This window comes from Oenanthe melanoleuca, chromosome 9 (assembly GCF_029582105.1).
Source record: "Oenanthe melanoleuca isolate GR-GAL-2019-014 chromosome 9, OMel1.0, whole genome shotgun sequence".
Lineage (NCBI taxonomy): Eukaryota > Metazoa > Chordata > Aves > Passeriformes > Muscicapidae > Oenanthe > Oenanthe melanoleuca.
The window spans coordinates 22,354,603-22,379,434 of record NC_079343.1 but is presented as its reverse complement, the minus strand read 5'-3'; the positions used below and the strand labels follow the sequence as shown (position 1 = coordinate 22,379,434).

Genomic DNA, 24,832 nt, shown 5'->3' with positions numbered 1-24,832 from the left:
AGCACAGAATGAGACACTGTGACTGCAGCATTGATATCTGCTCCCCCATTCTTCAAAATGCTGCAGCTATAATCATCTAGCCAAGAGAGGTAAACAAAGGTGTGTGTCAGGTCAGCCAGCAAAACCTTTCAAGACTCCACAGTCATCATGAGAGAGCAAATAGAACCTACTTTGGCTCTCATTTACTATATATTTAACATTTGCAAGAGAAAAATCAGATGACTGCTTAAAGCTTGGGATGATGCACGCCATATTCAAGCTACTCTTGAGCTTGAAATGTTTAATGTTTTATGTGGTTTGGAAATGGTTTAAATTCCGTGATGAATTTTTCATGTCCGTACACAATTTAGCCTTTATCAAAAAAATCCCCTTCAATTATGTACTCTGCAGAAATTCTTTGGAAGGATTCTAGTCACTTTTTTCCCTTCTTTTTTGTTTGTTTACTGTTTTCAGTTTGCTAAGGTCTGTATAAAATACCCTCACTTGGCTATGCCTACTGAAGTTATCTGCACTTCACCTTTTGTGCTACTCACAGAAAATCAACTCTGCTCTCTCTCCCCACGACTTTATTTTAAGTGTGGAGAATAGGAAGACAGAAGAGCACCGGGGTGAAGCTAAAAAGTTGCAAACCTTTGGATGGACCCAGCTCTTTGCAGTGATGCACGGTGGGGAGCTGTAACTTGGAGCAGAGCTGGGAGAGGGGCATCCTCTGGGCAGCAGGGCTGGCAGCAGGCACATCATCCCCAGTGCAGGAAAACAACCCTAATTAGAGCACTGCCATGTGCCAGCTATTCTTGGAGGCAGAGCAGCCCCTCAGGAGCTGCTGCAGGGGAGCAAAGCGAGGACAGCCCTCGGACCACGCAGCCCACGTCTGAGGCATCCCCAGGAACACAAAGCCATCCTGCCCTGCAGCCCAGGCTAAAGATACCAAACTGCTGCTGCTTTTGCTCTCTGAACACCTTCATTATGCTGAGCACACATCCCCTAAGGTTCCGGGAATATTAACATAAGCCACCCACAAATATTATTTTAAAGAAGTGATTCCCAGAGTCCTCCTATTTTTGGAGAAGCATCTTAAAAAAGCTTCCCTAATATACTGGAACAGGCCCCATATTATCTCTTCATGAAAGGAATCCAACTGCTACGCTTCTAAATTCACTGGTAAGCAGTTCAGACTTCCTTTTATATTGTAAGATTTCCTTCCCATAAGACGCAAGATATATTGCCTCAAGGGAAAAACAGCTTTATGAAGAGGAAGCTACGTGTGCCAGAATTGTTCTCTTCCATAATCTGTAACATCCTTTCTCCCTCCCATTGTTTTAATAAAGTTGGTCACCAGAAGAACCTGCAGCAAAAATGCCAATAGCCTCAGCAGAGTATCTACCTGCCAAAAGCCCCAAAGCACATCTGCTGTTCTGCAGCTTTCTTGATGCTCAAAAAACCTGTTTTTATATGCATGCCACATATGCAGTGCTGATAGAAATGTGACTTTGCTAACAGACTTACTTTTGGCTATTCCCACCAGAAAAACGTTTGAGGAATGGATGGCTCACCAGTAATCTCCCACCTACATATATTTTTGTAGCATTTCATTGAATAGAAGGATGAAAAGGAAAAAAAACCCAACCAACCCAGGAAAAAAAAAAAAAAAAAAAAAAGAGCAGAGAGAGAGGAAACATTCAGTGGCAAGCAGTATTACAGGGAAGAAGTAAAAAAAATTAAAATCTGCTGTCTGATGTTCTTACATGTGATCCAGAGAAACGGTCCCCTCCTGCACGCACGTGCTTGCATGCAGCAGGGCCTCAGTTACACTCTTAAGTTCAAGTGCATTCTTAAATGTTATGTCCCACAGGCCTTCACAAAGCATGTATCAAATTAGGCATGTGCTGGAATGCTTTGCTAAGCAAAAGGATTGGTTTACGAACTTTCCCCAAAGATTCTGCTGAAATGAGGCTAAATGGTTGCAGTGGTAACTCTCAGGAGATCCCCAATTCTTCCCTGAAGCATTCATTTTGCTAGGATTTCCCTCTTGTACATTCAGCTTTGGGGAATCACTATGGGAAACTGGGAGCAGGGAATTCTCAGCGTTAGAAATGACAGTATTGCCCAGGGTAGCTAAAGTAACCACAAATCCCTCCCCACTGATTCAGATCCCACCAGAGCTACTGCCACCTCTTCAATTTCCATTAAAATTCTCCTCTAGAGGGTATAATCTCCCCAAATTTAAGCAGAGGGAAATCCAGGGTTCCCTCAAATCAGAATCTACTTTATTTGGGACAAAAGGAATCTGCTCTCAGGAGGACTGGAGTTGTTAAAAATAAGCAAATATTCCCAGTGTTTCTGCACTCCTCTCCCTGAAGTGAAATGATCAAGAGGATTAATTTTAGAGTATGTACAGTTTTTAAGTGAAAAAACCCAAGCTGCATCTTAGCTTTTAAGCAAAGACCAGATGGAAAGTCTATCATTAGAAATGCCAAAGGGAGAATACACTCAAAGTTCGCTTCAGGATGGAAAGGTCATTTCTAGTCATCCTTGTTTTAAATGTTCTCAGAAACACTCAAGCTTTTTGTAATAAGATGGCTTTCTTTTAGTTTATCAACTTGATTTCCTTCAAAATAAAAATAAAAAGATCTCCAAAATAAAAAATTGCCAAACAAGACAGAAACTTGAAAGGCAGGCGCCAGCTCTCTTTTTTACCTCTCCAGAGCAAAAGAGTAATTAAATTTTTAATGAATTATTGTTCAGTTGACAAGAAATGCCACAAAAATGACCTGCTGATTCCACCCAGGGGTGTTTACTTAGAGCTTTCACAGGGAGATTTATGAGACGACAGGCAACAGACGACGTGTCAATGGAGTCTGAGAGGCAATGTCTCCTTCAGCAGGTACCAGTGTCCATGAAGAACATGATGAAAAATGGATCAGCTTTCTCCACCAGGTTCAAAGCAACATCCCAAGCCCCCAAGGAAGGCTTTGTGCAGCAGCCCCATACAAACCCACCAGCCCACCTGCACTGAAAGCACCATGATCCTGATGCTGAGCAGTCCAGTAACAATCCCCCTTTGGACTTAAGATGCTTTCCTAACACTACTAGCACACACAGGGTGACTAGGAAATGATAAAGTTGTGATCAGTGACATTCACTGGAGGCAAGAGGGTGACCTGAAGATAATGCAGTACTTCCAGCTTACTCCACTTGCTAACTCATGTGATAGCTAAAACACACAGCTCCCACTGAGAGTCCAGCAGTCCCTGATCTCCACATGCCAGCCAACCATGAAACAAACCCTGTGACCAAGAACATCAGCCCACAGCTGAAGCACAGCATGTGAATAAGGCCCCTGGGACACAGCTTCCAAACCTTAACAGGAAAATATTTAATCAAAGACAGAAAACTCTATTCTCCTGTTTTCTAACAAATATTTTAAAAGCACACCAATATGGTGATATAAAACTGACATTTTCACAGTAAACACATATGTGTCCCAGTGCAGATTATTCCCAATAAAAACTGGAGCTACTGGCTAAAGCTAAAAGTGTTTTACTTCCTTGCAGCTTGTGCCTTTTCTCAGGTCTAGTGGGCCACCCCTGACAAGAAGTATCTGGCTTCAGGTCTTCCTCTATACAAATCGTCTCAGAGGAGCCTTGCTGACCTTACCAAGCAGCAATTGGGCTGTGCAAGTGTCAGAGGGAAATGTGCCCTGCAGTGCCACTGACTGAGGGACAGCCACACAAAACTAAGATTCCATTCCCAAACTGCACACTAAAGCATTGGGAGCAGAAAAGGAATGCTTTTTGTTTCTTGGCCGTTTGCAAAAGGTGATTATTCACCATTATATGAAATAATTGATTATACAAAATAATTAACAAACAAGGACAGAATCCTCCAAGCTCTCTTTAGAAATCTTTTTAAAACACACTCTCATTTTAATCATTTACCATTTGCAATAGAGAAGGAAAACAAGGAGGTAAGAAATCTGAAACGATCAAACCTTCCCTAGTTCCCACAAATAGACATTCACTGCCTTCCAATAGTCTTGACTAATCATTTTAATAAGTAGCGAAAAGATTTTGCAATTAAATGCTTAGAGAAATAAGATGCATCTTCCTGCTCCTTCTCATGCCTCATGAGTTTTCCAGCTCCTCTCATAAAGAGCTTTCATTACTCTGGGCATGACAGAGCCAGAACTGCTATAAGAGAAAGCTCTGATTTCAGTTTCATCTCAGTCACTGTCCAAATGCCCAGAAACCTCTTCACAGCTCTTGGACTCAGTGGAAAAAAAGAGCTCGAAAAAAGCCAAAAAAAAAAAAAAAAGGGGGAAGTTTCAGTCCTAAGATCAGAATCACATTTGCTAGACAGGTTTTTCAGAACGAAAAACCAACCCTCTGGACTTAGTGTAAACTAAGCATATTTGGTCAAGTAGCAGTAGATCAAACAGATGGGGAGCCTCACAATGCCCTTCCTGCAGCCCCACATTTGTGGTGACAACTGCACTTTGCTCTGATGAAAAGTGACCTTTAGGCCCTGACATTTAGGTCCAGATTCTCCTACTTGTGTCACCTCCGCCTCCAGTTTCACAGGTCGAATTCACTCCAAATAGTTGGCAACATTCATCAAACATGAGCCCATGTCTTGCCCAACAGAGTCTTAAAATGGAATATTCCTGCTCCACAGTCCCATGCCATGCCGGATGGTCAACTTACACGAGGTACTGGATGTGCCATATCTCTCTGGAAAATCAACATACCAAACGAAAGCTCATCTCCCAAAATAGTCACCCTGTTACTTTATTTCTCTTTTATTTATTTCCCTGCTGCAGTTACAAAACACATTCTCAGTGAGGCAAAAGGGATCATTAGCCAGAGAACTTTTGGATGCAAGGAGGCAGTGCTAAATGTGCACCAGAAACAGGAATATTATAATGGTCTTCCCACATGAGAAAGCATAAAAAGGCAAATCGACCCTCCACCAACTTGTCTCTATGATATCTCAGGAAAACACCATATACTCAGAATGGAATCATGATGATTGGGAGATTCCTTGTTTTAGAAGTCCAGCTCTGTTTGCAGGAAATATTTCAGCTGTGGTCACGCATCGCACCCCTTGTGTTGGATTAGCTGCTAAATTTAGAGTATTTTCTATCTATCCAATAAGTATGATTTACTGGTACGGAAAAATGTTTTAAATATCATGAGTTTTCAGGTTCAGCCAAACCAACCATTCTTACAGCTACATCTGAAAGACTCTTGACCCTAATAAGGGACATAAACAATTGAACAAAACCTAGAGATCTGGCAGCCAGAGATCCACCAGCCCTAGTCCCTCCTGCAGCCACAAGGTCATCTCTCCCTCTTGAGGGCCTGTGTCCCATTTTCACACACACAGGCTGAGTGCCTGATGCACCAAGAGAAGTCGGTCAAGTATTCTCCTGTTACAAACCCAACTGATATTTTGGCTGTAGAAAAGGGTTGGAGTATCAGACTCAGCAGGATCACTGTGGGCAGGGATGAGTTAACAAGAAGAGATCAATTGTGAATTTAATTCAAATCTGAGACATTGAATGGACTAAGCAGACAATGAGGAAGATACTGCAATGTTTCATGCATTATCATGGCATCCTACCCATGCTGATACCAGAGGAGATGCAGATCAGCTGTGATTTTACCCAACTCACACTTCCCTCATGCACTGCCTCTTGTCTTTATAAATTGATTTTTACGTAAGACAGCTGTGCCAAACCTGAGCTCCCAGTGTAATTTCCCCCATACTCCTGCAGAATTAATTCAGTAAGCCAGGTTCTATTTCTCCTTGGGCACTACACAAAGAATTACAAATGGCTCCATTTGTGCCCAGCTGGTACAAAAGTGATGTCAAAAGTGTAACGGGAAGGAAGAAAGGACCCAATTACAAAAGCAAGGTCTGTGAGATAATCATGGTCCCAGGACAGTGAGATGTGGCAATTAGGAGCATTTCATCTATCTGTCAGGTGGGGTCATTCGATGAGCTTGTTATCCAGAGGAAAGGTGGCACCTCAAAATACCAATTACAACTTTCCAGACTCAAACTGTGCTTCAGCCTCTTCTGCACTCTGTGCCATCATCTCCAATATGACAGGAAGGTCAGAATGAGCAACAGGAATTCAGTTTTCAAGAAGCAGCCCAATTGTACTGCAGATTAACAACAAATTAGCAATTTTGCAGAAGTTGTGTGCTCTGGCTGGGGAGCTGCCAGGCTGTGCTGAGGAACTGCATGGTGCTGACTTCCCAAACTGAGTCACTTCTGTAAGCCCTGGGGTGGTATTTATAGAGTTGGGGGAAAATTTCCAGGAAACATCACTTACCGGTACTCACAAAAATAGCAAGGGAAGTCTTCAATTACTAAACTTTTAAGGAAAAAAGTCTTTCTTCTTTATGACAAGACAGCAAAGCAGCAGCCTCTATGATTTTCTTGAAAGAAGTCACAATTAATAGTCTTCCTTATTTCACTTTTGACAGTAGTAGATGTTGTTCCCAAGATATTCATTCTGTACAGCTTCAAGGTTCAGGTTTTTCTCCCGTCTTCTACAGACTATTTCCAGGATAAGACACTGAAGTCAGCCTTATCTCCAGAAACTTTAGCAAGACTTGAATGAACCCAGGTACCAACTACTCAACCACAGCAGTCCAGATCACCCCAAACTTTTTACCAACTGTCCAGGATCCCAATTTGGGGGAATGGCTGGACCCTTCAGGAAACCACATGAATCTGCAAGTAAATGTTACTGATAGTCAAACTATCACCTGCAGAAGTGAGCTGGTCCCACTGCACAAACTAGATGTGCCCTGGCATCACAGAGCACACAAAAGCACAAGAGCACAGACCAGCAACTGGATCAGTGCCTGTTCCCCTCCACATGTGCAACAGTGCCCTAATGTCTCCTCAGAAGCAGGGACTAAGACAAGCTTTTGGAAGAATTTTGTTCCTGCAATAGTTTTAAGGATGCACTCTCAACCATTTTAGAGTATTTCCCTTTCTTTCCATTAAGTACACATAGATTTATGCTCTTGCTTAGCAAGGGTGGGCAGGCCATGCCAGGCTTGGTCCCCTTCCCTAAGCAGCCAGCATATCACACTGGGGAGGATGCATTCTAGCTGACCACAGACAGAAGTGCAACTTTTGGAATGAAAAAGAAATTTTTTAAAGTACAAGATACAAGCACACATACTTGTCCCCATCCCATAAACGTTTCAGTTTATTACTATGACTTCCAGACTGCTCCTACCACTGCCCTCCCTCTGACACCTGGGGCTAACATTGGCCAAACGTTCTTTGAGAAGGCAAACAAAACCAGTAGCTTACATGAGGACAAAAAGCCAGGATAATGAGAAAAAGGCTGCTGGCAGGAACTCAAGAGTACCTGCTCTGCCTGGCCTCTCAGCCAGGCTCTCCTGGCACAGACACTGGGAGGGCAGGTCGGGTCCAGCTCTCTGCCAAGCTGTCACTCATCACAGCTCAGTGTGTGACACTCATGAGACATGACACCCTGTGCAGTGCAATACAGACCCAACAAGTTTGTTTTGCACATGCCACTGCAGCGTTGGCAGATACAGCAACATGCTTTGGCTCGCACTGACATGGGAAGCATTCAAAGCACTCGTGCAGAGATAAGAGGCTCCCCCTCATCTCCTGCCTGAGACACACTGACCTCCCCTCCCTCCCTTCTCCTTGGCATTGTCCAAAATGCAAAAACCTATCCCTTACGTTTTCAAAATGTGTCTGTTCCACGGGGTTCTCCCCACCCCTTCTTTTTTTTTTTTTCTGAGGCCAATTAAAAATAAAAGTTTACCAGAAAGACAAGAAGAACAAAAAAAAAAAAAGCGCGTCTGATACCATTGGATCCAGCCTGTAAGGATCTCACACATAAAAGAATTATGTCCCTGAGCACTTTCCAACAGACTTTCAGAAAATTTCATCTTTCTACTTCCCTGGCTGGATAGTCTGTTTGAGTAATTTTCTCTTTCTCCTGGGGCTGGTTGCTAAGAGACGCGCTATTACTTCTCCCTCTCTTATGACCCGATTACTGTGATCAGCAAAGACAGCGCGCAGACAACAGCCTGACACGGCTCTGCAGAGCACGGGGCTCGTTACAGAATGATGGACTGTGTTAACACTCGCAGCCCCCTCGCTCGCCATGGCCTTTGCAGAGTCTCCAGGCACAACCGGGGGCTTTTACTTCCCCAGCTTCTGAAGTGCACGTTCAAACATTTTAAATCATAGGACTGGGAAGGGAGAAGAATGGACTTTTACCTCCTGTGCTTCACTGTCTGACAGCCAGAACAGTGTTAATGGATCCTCACTGAGCAACCTTCCTTTTCTTACCCTTCCCAAGAAGTGGCCTAGGAACAATGATTACTCCCTTTCACCATCCTGAAAAATAAACTTTGCAAATACACAGTTTGGGTCAGAACATTCCCTTGAAGAGTCTGACAGCACGTTGCAAAGCTGATCGTGACACTTGAGGGGCTAAGAGGTGAGCTGAGATGGATTGCTCTGGATAAGGAAAGCAGCTGGAAATAGATGAAGCTGTAGGTGTCAAGTGGTCCCAAGGAAGCTCCTGGGAAGGCCAAGAGGCTCCCAGCTCATGCAGAAGCAGCCACAGCCTGGCACTGTGTCCTCTGCAAGAAAGAATAGGGGATGGAGCCAGTGGAGGAGATAGGAAATTTGGAGCACAAATTGGGAGCTTGTACTGAGGAGTACATGGGGCACAAAGTTGAGGAAAGTTGATTTTGTTGATGTTACTACCAAAGAACTGGATTTCTAAGGATGGGGCCACCAACCTCAGAGACTACTAATCTCTACTTAATAAGAATTCAACCCCCATCACATTCACTTTTTATAACATAAATTTCAAACTTCTATACTTTCTTCTATCAAACCTACTTTTGAAAGGCCGTGTTTACCCACAATATTTCTGGTATCATTTTCATACTCTTGAGGGACTTCTCTCCTCCCACCAGCTCACTCAGGACAACTCCTGTAGCAGGACCCCTGGCCAGACCCTTACACCACAGGTAGTGCAGAGTATTCAGAAACACCAGTTGATAAAACTTCTTGAGAGGGTGTTGTAACAGAGATGACACAGAGCACAGGTTCCTTCCTCATCTCCATGTCATTTCCCATAAATTCAGTGCTTGGCACTACAAATGCCAGCTGTCATGACAGTGCAATTTCTACCCACCAGCCCTTAACACCAGGCTTGGCTTTATGATTTGGGCCATGTCTAGACAAAACCAAAATCTTTCCTTAGTCATTGTCATCACAGGAATTAAGAACTGGACGAGACATGTGAGTCTTTTGCACTTCAGCTCCTCAAATAGTTTGGGTAAATCCCCAGCTGAGCCCCTGGAGCACGCCTGCACTTTCTTCCACGGCTGTGACTTTGCAGTGTGCGTGCTGGTTAAAGAAAACAGAAGGGGAATTTTCAGAGAGTGGGAAACTAACTCACTGCTTAATAGGAACTAGAGCAGATCCCTGCTCATATCCTGCAAAATCACCCTCCCCAGGCCAAGTAGAGCCACAGGATTCTCAGTCCTGCTCAGGGACCCTCAATTTCTGTGCCAAGTCCATCTAAACATGCTTTGCTTAGCAACAAACATTTCAGGCCTTGTGTATTTAGTCCAAGTTGTAATTGTGTAGGATTCACTGCTAGAAATGCCTGCTCTTTGGCCACAAGTACAGCTTCTGTGGCTTCAAGAGCTGCTCATTCGTTCTTCCAACCTTTTATTACACCAACCTGTAATATAATCCAATAGACATTTACTGGTTGCTCTGATTTAGCAAGACTCAGCCTGGCAAAAAAAAAAAAAAAGCTTTAGGCAGAGAAAAGGAAAAGCATACATTTAATCCTTTACTATAATAGTTAGTTTTCAGTGGGTAGAAAAGCAGCATTGTGTGAAGGGCAAAAAAAATTAAAAAATAATTACTCAACTGTTAACTGTGGTATAACAATTGTTATTATTTAACAGACCAGCATCTGGAGGATGTTAACATTTCAGATTAAAATAAAAGGCACAAGTGCCTCCTGCTTGAATTCAAGCTATTTATGCATTAGCATTGCTCTCTTGCTTTGACTGGGCACCACAGCCCTGTAAAACTACATACAGGACAAACATTATCTTTTTAACAGAAGGTTTGATATGGTCAATGACAGATGTTTGCAATTCAAGTTATTAAATGATGGTTCCATTCCATTTCAGTGTGTCAGAAATGTCTTCTCTTACTCTTTTTCCCTTCTCCTTTTTGCCCTTTTTCTTTATTCTACCCAAACTATTGTGGTTCACAGAACAGGCCACTGCTAAGATGAATCACTATTTGATGTTTGAAATAATGAAGTGGAAAAATTAAATATAGTATCCTGGAAAAACAGACAGACAGGAGAAAAGAAAATGAGAAAAAAATAGTCAGGGCAGAAAAAAATTAAGAATCTACCTGCTGAGAAGTGCAATGTTTGCTTTATGATACCAAATAACTGAGAAAATACAAGCTCACTCACCAGAATGAAACCCAAGGCTAGGCACTACTTCAAGTAGTTCCCAAATAAGAGGCAATGTGTTCCAGAGCCTGTGAAAATTTAATATTTGTAATTCTAACAAAACACAGTCAGAATACTTAATAAAACCTGGTGGCTTGACTTGACATTTTGTGAACTACAGGTAAGTATACTGGTTCAATAACAGTTTTTATGCACTTGTTTTACACTGCATTTTTCCCAGGGCCTTTTCCTGAGGTGGTATTTCAAAAAAGAAAATGCTCAGCCTGAGAGCAAAGCCAAGATGCAGTCCTGAGGACTTGTCTCTGGGAAAAAAAAAAAAAAAAAAAAAAAAAAGAAGAAGCAGATCCAACAAAGCAACTTTTGGAATGACTGCTAACAGGACAGAAGACCCCACACAGAGCCAGCTCATTCACACTGGTGAGGATCACAGGTCCTGACACTGTGACTGTGCTGGAGACAAGTGGGCAAAGCTCCCTCTCCCTGTAACTCAGAAGTTTCTGAGTGCAGCAATGCTGCCCAGGCACAAAGGCACCAGCTTGGTCTCATGCCTCTTCAGCATGGCCCAGCTTGCTTGGGGCAGTTTAAATCCAGTTTTGTACAAATGAGAACCACTACTCATTTCCAACTGGTTTCACTCGGTTCTTAACCAACAGGAGAGAGGATTTTCTCTCCTTTGAGAGAAATCAGTGGACACTTCCAAAAGGGTGCCCCAAACTGGAACACAGCTACTCCTTCTCAAGGGCCCCCTACCTTCCCACTCATTCTGCAGTGTTCAGGGGCTTTGCTGGTGCTTTAAGTGCTCCTGTGTGAAGGTAGCAAGCCCACCACAAAGAGGCCTGGAGCTTCAAGATCATTTTCACCAGTTGCATTTTGTAAGAGCCTGTGGATGATGCAGTTCTGACACTAATGAATAAAGTATTGCTTCATCTGCTGCATCTCATTCAGCACAAGAAACATAGAAAAATGAGGGATGGATTAAGAAAGACTTTAAAAGTTTATAATACGAACTTTTAAAAAGCTTTTTCTAAGAAACAAGCACTAACATGGGGGCTGTGGTCAGGGCCAGTCAGGATGATTTGCAACAGTAAAGTCACCTCTTTATTCACACAACATTTTTCAACTCCATGAGCTCAGTCCTATGAGGGATGGGACCTCAGCATCATTGCAATTAGTGGGATCAGAAAAGTGTTAGAGCACTTCTCAGACTGAGTTTTTGTCCCACCACTGAGACACTGCCTCCTCCATGAAGCATCAATGATTTTTTTTTCAGCTAGTGGCAGAGATGAGGAGCAAGAGAGGGACCAGCAGACCCCACTGAAAATACTCTGGTACTCCCTGGACTCAATTCAGAGTAACAACATGTTCCCATGCCTCATCTGGGCAGCAGCAATGGTCCACAGACATAACCCCTAACAAGTGCAAGACTGCCAGCTCCTGCTGGCTGTCCAGTTCTGGGTAATTACAATATCTCATGTTAGTGCTGAACAGTGCACACACAAGAGCACCACAGGAGCATGGATGAGACAGCTCACTGTGCCTGCAGCCCAGCCTTCCTCCAACAACCAGCAACAGCACTGCAGAAGCTCCTGAGATACTCCAAGGAGCAGGTACAACACCCTTCAGCCAACACAACCCTTCCACCAGTGAGAGTTCCTCCTGCTATGGAACAGAACCAGCACAGACAACCAGCAAAAAAAAAATAAAAAGAAAAAACCACAGAATCTTTCAGGTCAGTCTGAATTTATTCGTTCAGGGCTCTCAATACAAATAATGAATAGACTCTGGACCTTGTTGGCTTCTATGAACTGTCAAAGACTGCACAGCAGGGAACAGCTATAACACAGGGTACCTAGTCCAATAAATCCATACCCAAGCTTCAAAAATTAAGACAGAGCTACTGATAGCAGCTGCTGTAAACAAAACCCACTAGGTATATCTGCCTGGAAAAGAAAAAAACTAAAAACACAACAGCAAAACAACAAACAGCCTGATAGTTCATGCTCCCAGTCCCCACAGCAGAATATAACTTGCCAGTGCTCAAAAGCCTCCACACCCATGAAGAAGAGGAGGGCACAGAGAGTCAAGCTCTGGGAAACCTGGATCAGCTGGGTTCAAGAATACACAACTGATGTCCACAACACAGCCTTGCCAGGAACTGGTCCTGCTGATTTGCCTTGTTGTGTCATGAGTCACTTGTCCACTCCCCCAACCAAGGTAAATGGAAAGAGATGGTTTTAAAAAAGAGTAATTAAAACCTCAAAGGCCTTCACATGAGACCTGTTATTCACCATCTCTGAAAGGTGGCCAAGCAAAGGAAGGAGAAAGGAGGAGATTGCTTTGAGTCTCATCCCTTCCTTTAGTTTCCATTATTAAATCCATATTAAGTGTTTCTGCAGATACTATATTCACCAAAGATAGCCATTACAAGGAAAGACATCAGCACTAATAAATACTGAATTTAGAAGTACCCAGCAGCATAAAATAAAGTGGCTAATTTTGTAAAGTATGTCCTGAGTGCCCCAGAGTGTGACAGAGATGCACCCCCAAGCACTGGGCAGCCCCACAAGCAGCAGGACTGCCCTGTGAGGGATGTTGCCTGCACATCCCTTTCTGACCAGGGCTGGCATTGCAGCATCTCAGCTGTCTTAGACAGCTTGAGAAAAACACATGGTCCTGTTCATATAAACAACATATGACATTGCAAGAATAGGACAGATTTGGTTTTCTAGGAGTGGAAAGAGTCATCTTTGCAGGAGCAGGAGACCCCTCAGGAGCCATTCAATGATCTGGCACTTGCTGGTAGGCAAGGATGGACTCCTTTCTTTCCCCACCACCATGAAATCATCCTTCAATTGACTGCACAGAGTGCCAGAGGAGGTGCATTCAATCTCCAGGGAGCTGCACTAGTGCTCACAAATGCTGGACTGCAAAGCCCAGCCCTGCAATCCAGCTCAGCACTGTGCTCTACCTGCTTCTGCTGGACTTGCAGAGCTTTATTTGGAGGCAAGGGGGAAAAGAACTTTTGTGGTTACCAAAACAAAATTCAAACCAAAAGGATCCAAAGCAAAAGGCAACTCACACTGCAAAGTTTGTCACACATTGTTTCCCAGCCATCCAGTGGCCCTGACTCAGCCTCTTCTGAGTACCTCTGACTGACAACAGATTTTTACACATTTCTGAAGTCCCAAATTCTAGCCTGACAATCCCCAGTGCCACTCCAGCAGCACCAGCCCCACAGTAGCAGGCACAAAGCCAGCAGATCAGCTATCACCAACCTCACCCCACACCAGATGCCTCCTTAGTTTGTCCCTCAGGGTGAGGCCCCATTTTCTGGAACTAAGGCAAAGATGGAATTTGCTTCATCTGCAAGCTATAAATCCTTTCTATCTTCCTGAGCCCAGCATAGATGGGAACAGCTGTGTGGCAGTGTTTCCCTAAGGCTGCAGCTCTGTTGAAGATACTGAAATACCAATTTAAGTCTAAAAGCTGGAGAGCAAGAGAGAAGTAAGTGGCAGGCAGAGGAGGAAGGGCAACCACAGAAATGTTTGGATTGGAAAGACTTTGAAAAATAACACAATCCAAAGCCCCTGCCATCAGCTGGGATATCTTTCATTAAATCAGGTTTGCTCAAAGCCTTGTCCAGCCTGACCCTGAGCACTTTAAATGATGGGGCATCCAGTGCTTTTAAATGAAACAAAATTAATACCAATTCCTCAGAAGAAAAAAATCTTAGTTTCTTTGAGAGATTTTTTGTGTAGGACAAAACCCACTGTGCACACTGCTGGACAGGGTCTGCTGAGGAAAAGAGGGAGGGGGCAGGCAACACCAAACACATGAGCATGGAGAAAGAAGCCAAATCTATAGGAAGCAGACTGTGAGGACCCATGGCTGGTTAATGCCTCATCCATCTCAGGACTCATCTTCTCCCAGCATGAAGAGAAGATGCTCTCAAACTTCAAACACATCTCACTCCATCCAAGGACCATCCCTGATTCCAGTTAAACTCTTAGAGCTAGTGCTGAGATGTCTGGACATCTAATTTTGATTTCCAGCTTAATTCCTCAGCAGCTACACTTCCTGCCAATGCACAATTGTTCACCTTGTAGATAAACATCTTCCCCAAGCTTGAATGGCTCTCCTCTCTGTGGGGTAAATACAGAGTTCTGTAAGATGGTGAGCACCAGCACTTCCCAGGAGCTGTGGTGCTCACACCTCCCAGGACCAGGCAAGGTTAGACCCCTGCAAACCACCCCAGTGGGGAGTGGCAGCACTAAATCCCCCAGGAACCCAGCCCAGAGCACAGCAGGTGTTGTAGACCTATACAAACAGGCTGTGCCTGCATGGCAGAGACTGTGCAGAACACTAAGCAGGGCTCAGGTCTTATTGGTGATGATTACAATTATGATCATTACTTCTACCACTACTGCAGTCATACCCAGGGGCTCCCAAGCAGATCCCTGCAAGAGCAAGACACGGTCTGTGCTTTGATGAGTGGATAAATCTAGTCTGAAACAAGCTGCAGCAACTCAGTGAGGAGCAGGGCTGGCAGCACCAGGAAAATTGCTACTTCAGTGGTATAAACACATGCCTTGAGTGCTTCAAATCACAGTAAAATGCTCCTGGTTTTTAAACTGTTGGCTGTTGCCATTTCACTTTTTTTTCAGTCATGTAACCATTTCTAACTTCTGTTAAAGTTCCATTAAGCATCTTCTAATCAGCACCTTCTGGCTGAGTTTTGTGCAGGTGTCAGGAAATAAAAAATAAAATTGAAGTCAAGGTGAGACTAAAGAAATGCTTTGGTAGGAATTAGGAGGGAGAGGGGAGTACACACAGCACCTGCCCCACAGTCTGTCACCCCAGTGTCTTTCTCCTTTGCTTTCAAAATGATCAAGAAATAAAACCATGAACATAATCAGCTGGACAGATCCTTTACATACAAGCAACACACCTACAAAATAATAATAAGGCCCACAAGGCCAGGGCATGCACATTCCTACACGTTAAAAGCCATGAGCTGAAGAAATTATCAGGAACAAAATTTGCCAGTTTCCCAGAGAGATTCCAGATACTACAAAGGCTGCAGGGAGCCAATTCCAGTGACACTGCTGGGGCAGCCAAGGTTGTGATGAGCACAGCCACCCCCTGAGCCATAACAGCCCCAGGACAGCCCCTCCCCAGAGCAATGCTGTTGCTCCCACTCATCTACAGCAGAAGGATGCACGGGAAGCCCATGTGCCTCTCCAGATAAGCAGATTTGGCAGGGCAGGAGGGATGAAAGCACACTGGGGTTCAAGGGGATTCTGCCTCTCCTCTACCTACAGACTCACAGCTAACCAGGTGGGAAAGACCTGCATCCAACAGAGGACAAATATAGGCAGAATGGGAGTGCCCTGTAAGCAGGGAAACAGTGGGGCCTGGAGCCATCTCCCAGGCTGAATGATTGCTGCAGAAATCAGGGAGGTCACTGAAAAAACTATTAGGGAGATTGGAAGAGAGAAGGGAGCCATGGAAAGTGAATGAAGCACATTGGGCTAACTATTTCTCACTTCCCCCCCAGCCCTTGCCTGCCAGATCCCAGCAGCCTCATGCTCTCAGGGTTATATATGGCTGGGTAATGGCTTTGCACAGGCTGCTGACAGCCACCAAAGGCCTGTCACCTTCTGGAAGTGGATTAGCTAAAGCTGCAGGCATGTTGTCACATCACTAAGCCTACCTCTGACCAGGTCTTGGCCAACCCTTAGCTCTTCCAGGCATGTCAGATAAGGATGGGATCTCTAAAAGCCCAGCATCAGACAAGGCAAGGAACTGGCACTGACAGAGCTGACTGTCTCCTGGTTTCCAGCAGACCCAGTAATGCCTGCAGGACCAGGTACTCTGGGTTGCACAGAAAAGGTTTGAGTGTCTTGTCTCCCCTTCTCAGCCTGCAGTGCCTGCTCTGCTCTGCGGGAAAAACTCCTTCCCAAATGGCAAGAAACACTGAATTTTTTTAGAAGGTGATAATGTTCCTGAGTCACATACAATCAGACCTATAATCACTAAAACACTGACAATTAAGACAATTAAGACCTTTTTTACACAAAAAATACTGAGTGACCAAGAACAGATTTCCTAGGGAAAAAATGGACATTTTCTGTTATTATTTTTAATTGCAAGAGAATTAGAAAAATAAAAACTTCAACTTGACTTGAAGGTGACATTTTCTCTGCATTTTCAGGGACTAATTTTTACTTTTTAAATTCCAAATGTCTTTCTCTTCCTATTTCTCACTAAGTTTTGTTACTGAAGGCAGCAGAACAGGTGCATATGACTTCGCTTTTTCCCCTCCAACACATTTTCTTTTTTCGTTCTGAATTCTCCGAAGTTAGAGCAGCAGATGAAAAATACCCAAAGCACTCATCAGGCTTTTCCAACTTTCCTATAAAATGTCCTTAACTTTAGAAAATCACTCAAGTGCAAGATTTAATATGCTGTTTTGTTTTTCTTTCTCTTTTCCATTACTCTACAGTCTTCCTGAAAATGCATACTCTTTCAAAAGATAGAGCAGAAAGAGGAAAAATATACATTATTGTATTCAACATAAAAGAGGAAAAAGTGGTGAAGGAACAATGTAGAGCATCCAAAACCAAATAAAAAAGCTGGTTTGGCAATTTTCTTGAATAGAGCTTGAGCTTTTCTTTGAAGAAAGGTTAGAGTGTAGGAAGGGAAGAACTTCCCCCCATTTCCTTCCACAGTAAATCACCAGGAATAGAAACGTCATGCTCTGCCAAAGCAGCTACCACTCTCCCCTAAAATCCTTAGCCTTCATTGTTTCTGCTGTAATTCCATCACAAACTCTCCCTTGTCAGCCAGGGGCATCCCATGAAGGTTTCCAGTTGCAAGTTCCAGAGGTGCTCCCAGTCATGCACTCCTGCTCCTGGGAATTCTCTCTCTCCATGTGTCTACAAGCCAGGAACCCAAATCCCACACTTGCTGCTCAACCACATCAAGAGAGGAGGATTTTCACAGCAAGAAGTAGAGGAAGGCTGACACAGGGTCACTGGCAGACATTTGTTTTGCTGACATAATAGCACCAGAGGCCATTGCAATGGTCATCTAAATACCTTCCCAATATTTCATATTCAAGAGTGCTCCATAGCAGAGGGAAAGAAAAGTAAAAAAATCCAGCCAGCAGATTAGGGAGAAAACACTTCTAGACTCACTGGCCAAATTTATGCCCTACCACCCCCAGCTGTACTTATATTCCCACAGATCAATCCCTTGTTTGTAAAGCATTCCCACTATGCTGGGGTGAAAGAACCAATACTGAAAAGGGTTGTTTGAGCCCAAGCTGATTGAATCATCATGTGCCAGCAGAGACCAAACAAGCAAAACCCCTTGAAAAGTACTAGTCTTGAATAAAGGCCATGTGTTTTCAATTAAAACCAAGAAGATCTGTCCTTGTGTCCTCTCCCAGCCCTGCAGCTCTCAGGAGGGCAGCTAGCCAGAGCAAGGGGAAGGGATACCTTCACATTCTTGATTTGAATGACCTGAGAAAGGGAGGCTCCCACAAACTCACCAACGAAGAGCAAATCAAGATTAGCCTGTATTAGCAGTCAGCTCCTCTGAGCTAGGCAGTTATAGCTCCTTCCTAGAAAATAAATACTCACCATCACCTCCTGGTTGCTTGTAGGGGTTGTACTTTGGTTTGGGGGCGACCACAGGTGCAAACTTCTTTGGGGTCTGCTGGGTGGACACGGAGATGCTGGGGGTCCCAAAGGTGTGTGTGGTCTCCATCCTTGCAGTAACGTGACCAACAGGCTCGTTGGTGCTCTTGGGTGGCAGCCAGGACGGGTGGGACATGGCTCAGCTCTGAGGGCAGACACAGAGAGAGTCACAGGTACATTAGCAACTCAGGCTCAGGAAGTAACAGCTGCAATCCTATTTTTCTGGTTTATTAACTCAATCCTACAAAACCCTTCAAAACACGCTTAACTGGTGCATGTTTAACTTTATTTATGTTGTTCCTAATGTATAGGACTTTAGATGCAAAATTGTCTTTCTCTCTCCAGCAGGTCAGAATTACTGATTGTTGGTACCTGCAAAAATCATTGCTATTTTCTTCTTCAAACCAGAGCACAGACAGGCTGATACCCTGAAGCAGCCCATCAGTCCCACCCTGCATTCAGCACAGTAGTGATATATTTGCCTTTCCCTGTTAGGCCTTTTTGAGTACATTAATGCACAACAGTGCATGTGCTCTGGGGACAAGTCTAGTCACAGATAGGCACACACACTTCCAAAATACACTTTTAGCACTTTTTCACATGTCATTTAGGACCCCATGCCCCAGTGATTTTCATTCAGACTTTTAAGAAAACAGATTTCAAAAGCAGCTAATCACTCTTGATGCCTCCATTTCTGAATGCCCAGCTTAAGACATTTTAAAAGCATGTCAATTTTGAATAAATGCCAGAATCTCACAACCCCTGACAACCAGGCTCCTTTTAGACTTGTGTAACAAAAAACAGAGGCAGCCCAAATCATTACTTATTTATGAAAATCTTGGCTTTGGCCTCTTAAAAGCCTACATCACTTTTGAGAACTGGGTTCAGATGCTGCTGAAAATGTTGCCCATAAAAATCCTGTTAATTCTGATGAACAAGTGCTTTTCACCACACACAAACCACACTCGCTGGGTAGCCATGGTAGTCCTACTGCACCATCAGATGGTCCTATTTGGATTTGAGATTTGATGGAGAAATGAAGATCCCACACTGATAAAACTCAATGCTGATTTTGCAGCTCTCGAGCACCCTGCCACTTCTGCCCATGAAGCTTTGGTGCCAGAATCCCTTAAGGCTACCAAAACCAGCAGGCACCTGTGACCCAGATCAGGAAAGATTTGATTTCATCATGGAAAAGGATCAGTGCAAGAGATAGGATCAAGGTTTCCACATGGTAGTGCAGGGTCAGCACCTCAGCTAAGAGCAATGACTGTTAAAACTGATGGATATACAGGTGTCCTTATTTCAACCAGTAAATTTACTTCAGGAAACAGCTTCCCATTTGAGGAGTAATTTCTGCTTTAAGCCCCAAGGTCTGACCCAACACCAGGAGGTAGACAATTTCTGGTCCTCTTCCACCTGCATTACTCCTTGTGTAAGAGAGGAAGTGGCAAGTGCCAAACAGCAGTCCCAACACTTCTGTCTCTTCCTGGCCATGCATTCTGACTGCTTGATGTGCAGACAGTGGTTTCACAATTCCTACCACTAGGAAGTGAGCCTGCTGCACTAGGAATCCAGTACCAGTGAAAGTAAGACACTGGAGCTGGCTAGAAATGGGGCAGGCAGGAGTGTGGCAGGAGCAGCCCAGAGATGTATCCAAGGCTGAGCTGCAAGGACATGACTTTCCTCCCTCACAGGCCTGCTGTCCAACCCACAGGGAGAGTGCAGAGCATCATCCTGAAAGCAAGAAGTGAAAGGCAGGTCCTCCCCACAAGGCAGGAGAGGAAACCAGTCACAGCAGTTGGGGGCTGAGGGCACACAAACCACAGACCCACTGCCTGGCACTTCCCATTACCAGCATCAGCCCCTTTGGACCTGGAAAAAGACTGTCACTCCAGCACTAAGATTCACCTACACTTCTGTCTCCTCCTCCTACATCCTTCAAAACTGTAAAAGCAGCAATAAAACTCAGGCAACTATCTAGGTCTTAAGAGGAGAAAGCAATGAGGGCAGTCAGCCTTAAGAGCTAAACTGGACGAGCCTGCACTCTGCAGAGTTATTACATCCAAAGATAACTATACCTTACCCATTGCTAAAAGCATTCTGGACTTCAATTCTGACAGGTTTTCAGCCTCTGGCTTGACACCTCATATAAAAGAGCCTCCTGCTGTAGTGAAGCACCCTCAGACCCTGGACATTATCTCCCTACTGATCCAAAGCTAAAGGAAAAAAAACAATCCCAGTACTGACTAGATTATCACCATTCCTGCTCTGGAATGCTCCTTAACAACCCCCAGGCAGCACGCCTTGGTCCCACTGAACTCTCATGGTCTGCTAGGCTGATGACAGGCATGGGCTGTGTGATGCACAAACCAAGAATGTCTGCTTCAGTAGCTAGGTTGCACAGCACTGAGGATGGCTGAAGACAATGAGAGAATTTCAATGAATGAGTTTAAAAAGCAGACTGCTCCTATGGACAGCCTGGGAGCAGAGAGACCACAGTGCTGTAACTCAGCTGCTGACTGCAGGCTGGCACACAGCTCCCTCTCAGCTAACCTCTAACGCCTTTGTTTTGGCCATGGTGGTATTTCCTAATTGTTTCCCCGTTAGCCTTTTCTCTTCCTCTTTCTTCCCATCTCATTTTCTGTTATGCATTTACTGCCACTCGTTTTTGGTATCTGTGCCCTGACAGTGTTTTCAGCAAGTTCCCTTTTCCTCATCTGTTCCAGCCCCAGCTCCCCAGCCTCAATTAAATTTAGCCTAACTACTCCACAAGATCACAGAAAAAGAAAATGAATTAATTTCTTTTTAAAAGCTGGAGCTAAACTTCTGGGTTTGCTATTATTTTCCCTCCATTTTGTCAGCTGGTAAAAGGCCAAAAGCAAGGAAAAAATTTAAGGGACAGTGGCTTGCAGACAAACACAGCCCCCCACCTCTCAGCAGACTCCACTGTCCATGGTGGAGCACTCTGGCTAATTCAGACAAAGCCATCAGTGCTCTCTCTGCAATACTGCCTGGTTTTCTGTAAGAAGCTTCTTTGGAGCAGAACATTTTCTGATGTGGACAAGTAATCAAAAGAACACAAGAAAACTTGGGCCTATAACTAATTCCCTTACACATGTCACTGCCTGAGTGTCATTGTGGTGCTGCACTTGGACAGGAACACCCAATAGGTAACAGCAGTGCTTCTCTGGCTAGCCAGCAAACACACGTTTCACTTTTGAGCTATTTTCTTCCATTAAAAGTTTTTTTTTCCACTGAAATGTTAACCTACAGATTAAATCTACAGCTGCCCCCACATTTCTGCTCCAAGCAAGTAATTTGTCAGGCACTGTTTGCATTCAGTGAGCCCCTTTCTGGCAAACCTGGGTAGATCTAGCCACACAACAGTTAACACAACAAGGTTGGAAAAACCTCAGCCAGCAGAGCCCATGTCCCTGGGAATCCTCCCAGAGACACAGCCACCTCTTGCTTCCCTGTCAGTGCCACACTTCCCTCTGTCTTGGCTGAAGCCTTCTGCATGTCAAGCTGCCACCCTCCTTGGTCAGTCCTAACTCACAGCTCTGCTCCTCATCTGACTGCTAAAAGCTGCTTCTGTGATTCCTTACTCACTGATCATTCTGGCAACACCCCCTTCCCAAATTCACTGCCTCATCCCCCCAAGAAAATCCCTTAAATCTTTTCTATGTCACTGCTTTGAAAGCCTCTCATTGATCATCTTGACTCACCCTGAACCATCCCCAACTACTACTCCTCAAAGCTTCTGCTGAGCTAAAGAATATTTGTTATAAAGCACACACAGCATCAAGTGAAACAATGCAAGTGTTGGAGAACCCAACACAGCATTAGGTAAATTGTATGGATAAAAGATTAGCACCATAATTACAGCTTATCCTTTATACCTGACTTAAAATTTAGCTAGATCCACTTCCAACCATGGCATTTTGTTATGCTCCTGTCATCTGCATCATACCATCACAGACCTGCCTCTCTTCCTTATGTAGATCCTTTCAGAATGCAGCCAGATCATTGCTTAAATCAAACCAAAACATTTAAGTATCAATTAAACTCCCTGTGAAGAGCAGATTTCTCTTGATTCTTTCATATATGTTTACTCTCAAATCTCTTCAATTTTCCAGATACCTTTTCTGAAATGGTGGCTGATAGTGAAAGACCATTTTTAAGAATAATAACTTAGAAGAGGTAAAATGATGAATAATAGAAATAAACAAAAACCTGACTGAAATCAGCTGTGGATGCCTGAGGTTCTGTTATCCTTCCTTCCTTGGAAGCATTAGTCATCACCTACTTTTGGAGGCAGAGGATAAGACCAGACTAACCATGATAAATAGCATTAAGGGCAAAGAGTGAAATCACGCTGCATAAATAAGGCAAACAGTAAGCTCCAGTTCTATCATTAGGACAATCTTAATGCTGTAAGTTCAGAAAATTCTAACCATGAAAGAATACACCACAGCAGAGGAACTGGAATCCACGAATCCCAAGTTGAGACCGCATTATCTAAAAATGTCAGACCAGGAATATCAATAGCAGATAATACCCTGCAGTAATAACAGCCTGACAAGGCTTTTTCACTGCCTTTTTCTTTTTTCAAATGTGTGGGCATAAGAGCTTGTTTTTGCTTTTAATTACCGGATGTCATTCACCTTTGAGAAGCGAAGGTAAAAAACTGAGGGTTTCAAGTCAATTTATCCTTACATCTGATAAGCAAAGGAAGGGTAGAGTACCAATTTGTCTACTTTTGAAACTGTTAGAACATTCATTTCTGAGGCAGGCTGGCTTTTCTGTGATTAGACTGTACCCATAGAAATCTTCATTTCATTTTCAAATTTGTAACATGGACCAAATACTCCTTGGATGTTGATGGGCTTCGCCAAGACAGAAGATTTTGTCCCTGAGTTAATTAAGCTAATGCTTCGTAGCGGGTAGCAACAGTATTTAACAAAAAATGAGCAACAACCGTCTGTGCTTACAGACTGCTCTCTCTTCCATCCCACGCTTTCCTAAATTCACTGGCTTGATGTAGGTCTATGATGTTCTGTCTTAGAATCACCCATGCACAGTGAACCACCACTCCTTAGACCAAGAGATTGATCAAATACAGGGAATTAGGACCTTGTCTGTTGACAGTAGATGCAACTGAAAGCTGTGTTGGGGCTTTTCTCAAATACACAACACAAGCACCACCTTCCCTTGACAGCTCAAGTTTGTCTCTAAGTGTAGAAAGGCAAGCTGCATCCTCTCCACTCTCTCTTCCATCCAAGTAAAAGAGCTCAAAGAGGAAAGCTTTGACTTTACATCACCTTCTAAATGAATTTTAAAGAGCAGCTCTAGAACTAAACGAAGGGGACATCCTTTAAAATGCAAAAATCATGCCACCCATGGTCCCTTTCTGTTAGAGCTACAACCTGCATGTCTGGATGTCTCTCCTCTAAGCTGATTTCTTTTCATTTTTCTGCCTGAAATTCCCCAAATCACAAACCTCAAATGCCCTGCTAAAATACAGTTCTTTGCTTTGTCCTCATCACCTCCAGTCTTCTAATTAGTCAAATGCAGTCACTGAGGCTGACCAGAGACATTTACTCTTTACAAACTCCCAGAGCTGCTTGTTTTTCTTGGCACTGTTCCCCTCTGAAGGTTAAATGAATTTATTCACTCATTTATGGCACATGATCTCTAGCCATGCTCTTCTACTTCTTGTGGCCTTCAAAAGAGGGTATAATGTCAAAATTCAAATCTCATTAGAGGTCTTTAACCAAACAGAGGAAGTGCCATAGGTACTTACAAACTCAGCACAAGCTCTCCTGGGATGCCTTTCCCATATGGTACTACTTATTCTCATCAATTTTATATCACATGGCAAATTATGTGATTTGGGGAATTGGGAGTCCTTTGGAGCTCCCTTAATCATTGCTGATCTGCACAACAGCTCTCCAAATTTAACTCCTGCAATATTAACCAGCCCAATAAAGCTCCTCCCTCAAACCCCTCCAGCATCCAATTGACTCCCAACCTTCACCAGATGCTCCAGGAACATCTCTGAGCACTGGGAATCTTGTGCATGGTGCTGGTGTGACCTCTACCACCAGTGAGCAGTGAAGATTAAGAAGAGTCAGCTGAGCCTTTGAGAGGTGATGAAGGGGAATGGAAAACACTATCATACCTCCAGTGGCTGCCTTCCTGACCCTAGGCAGCCTCAATGCACGTGGACTCCGAGTTCTTGTGGCAAATACCTCCCCAAGATCAGGTTTCTTTGCTGGCACTCATTTTACATGGTTTATGCATATTTCCTGATGCTTTGCTGTAGTCTTTCACAGCAGGTATCAGCTGGAGCAAGTTTAACTCTGTCTCTTCCTCTCAGATTCATAGTTTATTTCAATTGCCTGGATAAGACAAGGTTTTGTATCTTCATCCCAATTCCTCCAACATAAAATAAATAAATAAGTAAACTAAATCAGTCACTTCTTCAGTTAAACAGGACTGACAGCATTCACCTATTTCCTGCTGTGGGACATAACTAATGCAATCAGAGGAATTAAAGGAAAGAGAAACCTAGTTAGAGCACTGATGAATTTTT

The 24,832-nt window shown here is 43.8% G+C and overlaps 1 protein-coding gene across 4 annotated transcripts in view; it reads right to left on the bottom strand.

The window, feature by feature from the left end:
• LPP (LIM domain containing preferred translocation partner in lipoma) overlaps positions 1 to 24,832 on the bottom strand; it is a 327,230-nt gene that overhangs the window by 195,704 nt on the left and 106,694 nt on the right. For all 4 annotated transcript variants that reach the window (XM_056498467.1, XM_056498470.1, XM_056498468.1 and 1 more), the window contains one exon: positions 18,178 to 18,379. In XM_056498467.1, the coding sequence (XP_056354442.1) occupies positions 18,178 to 18,370 (193 nt within the window). In that variant the 5' untranslated portion in view covers positions 18,371 to 18,379. The remainder of the gene's footprint in view (positions 1 to 18,177; positions 18,380 to 24,832) is intronic.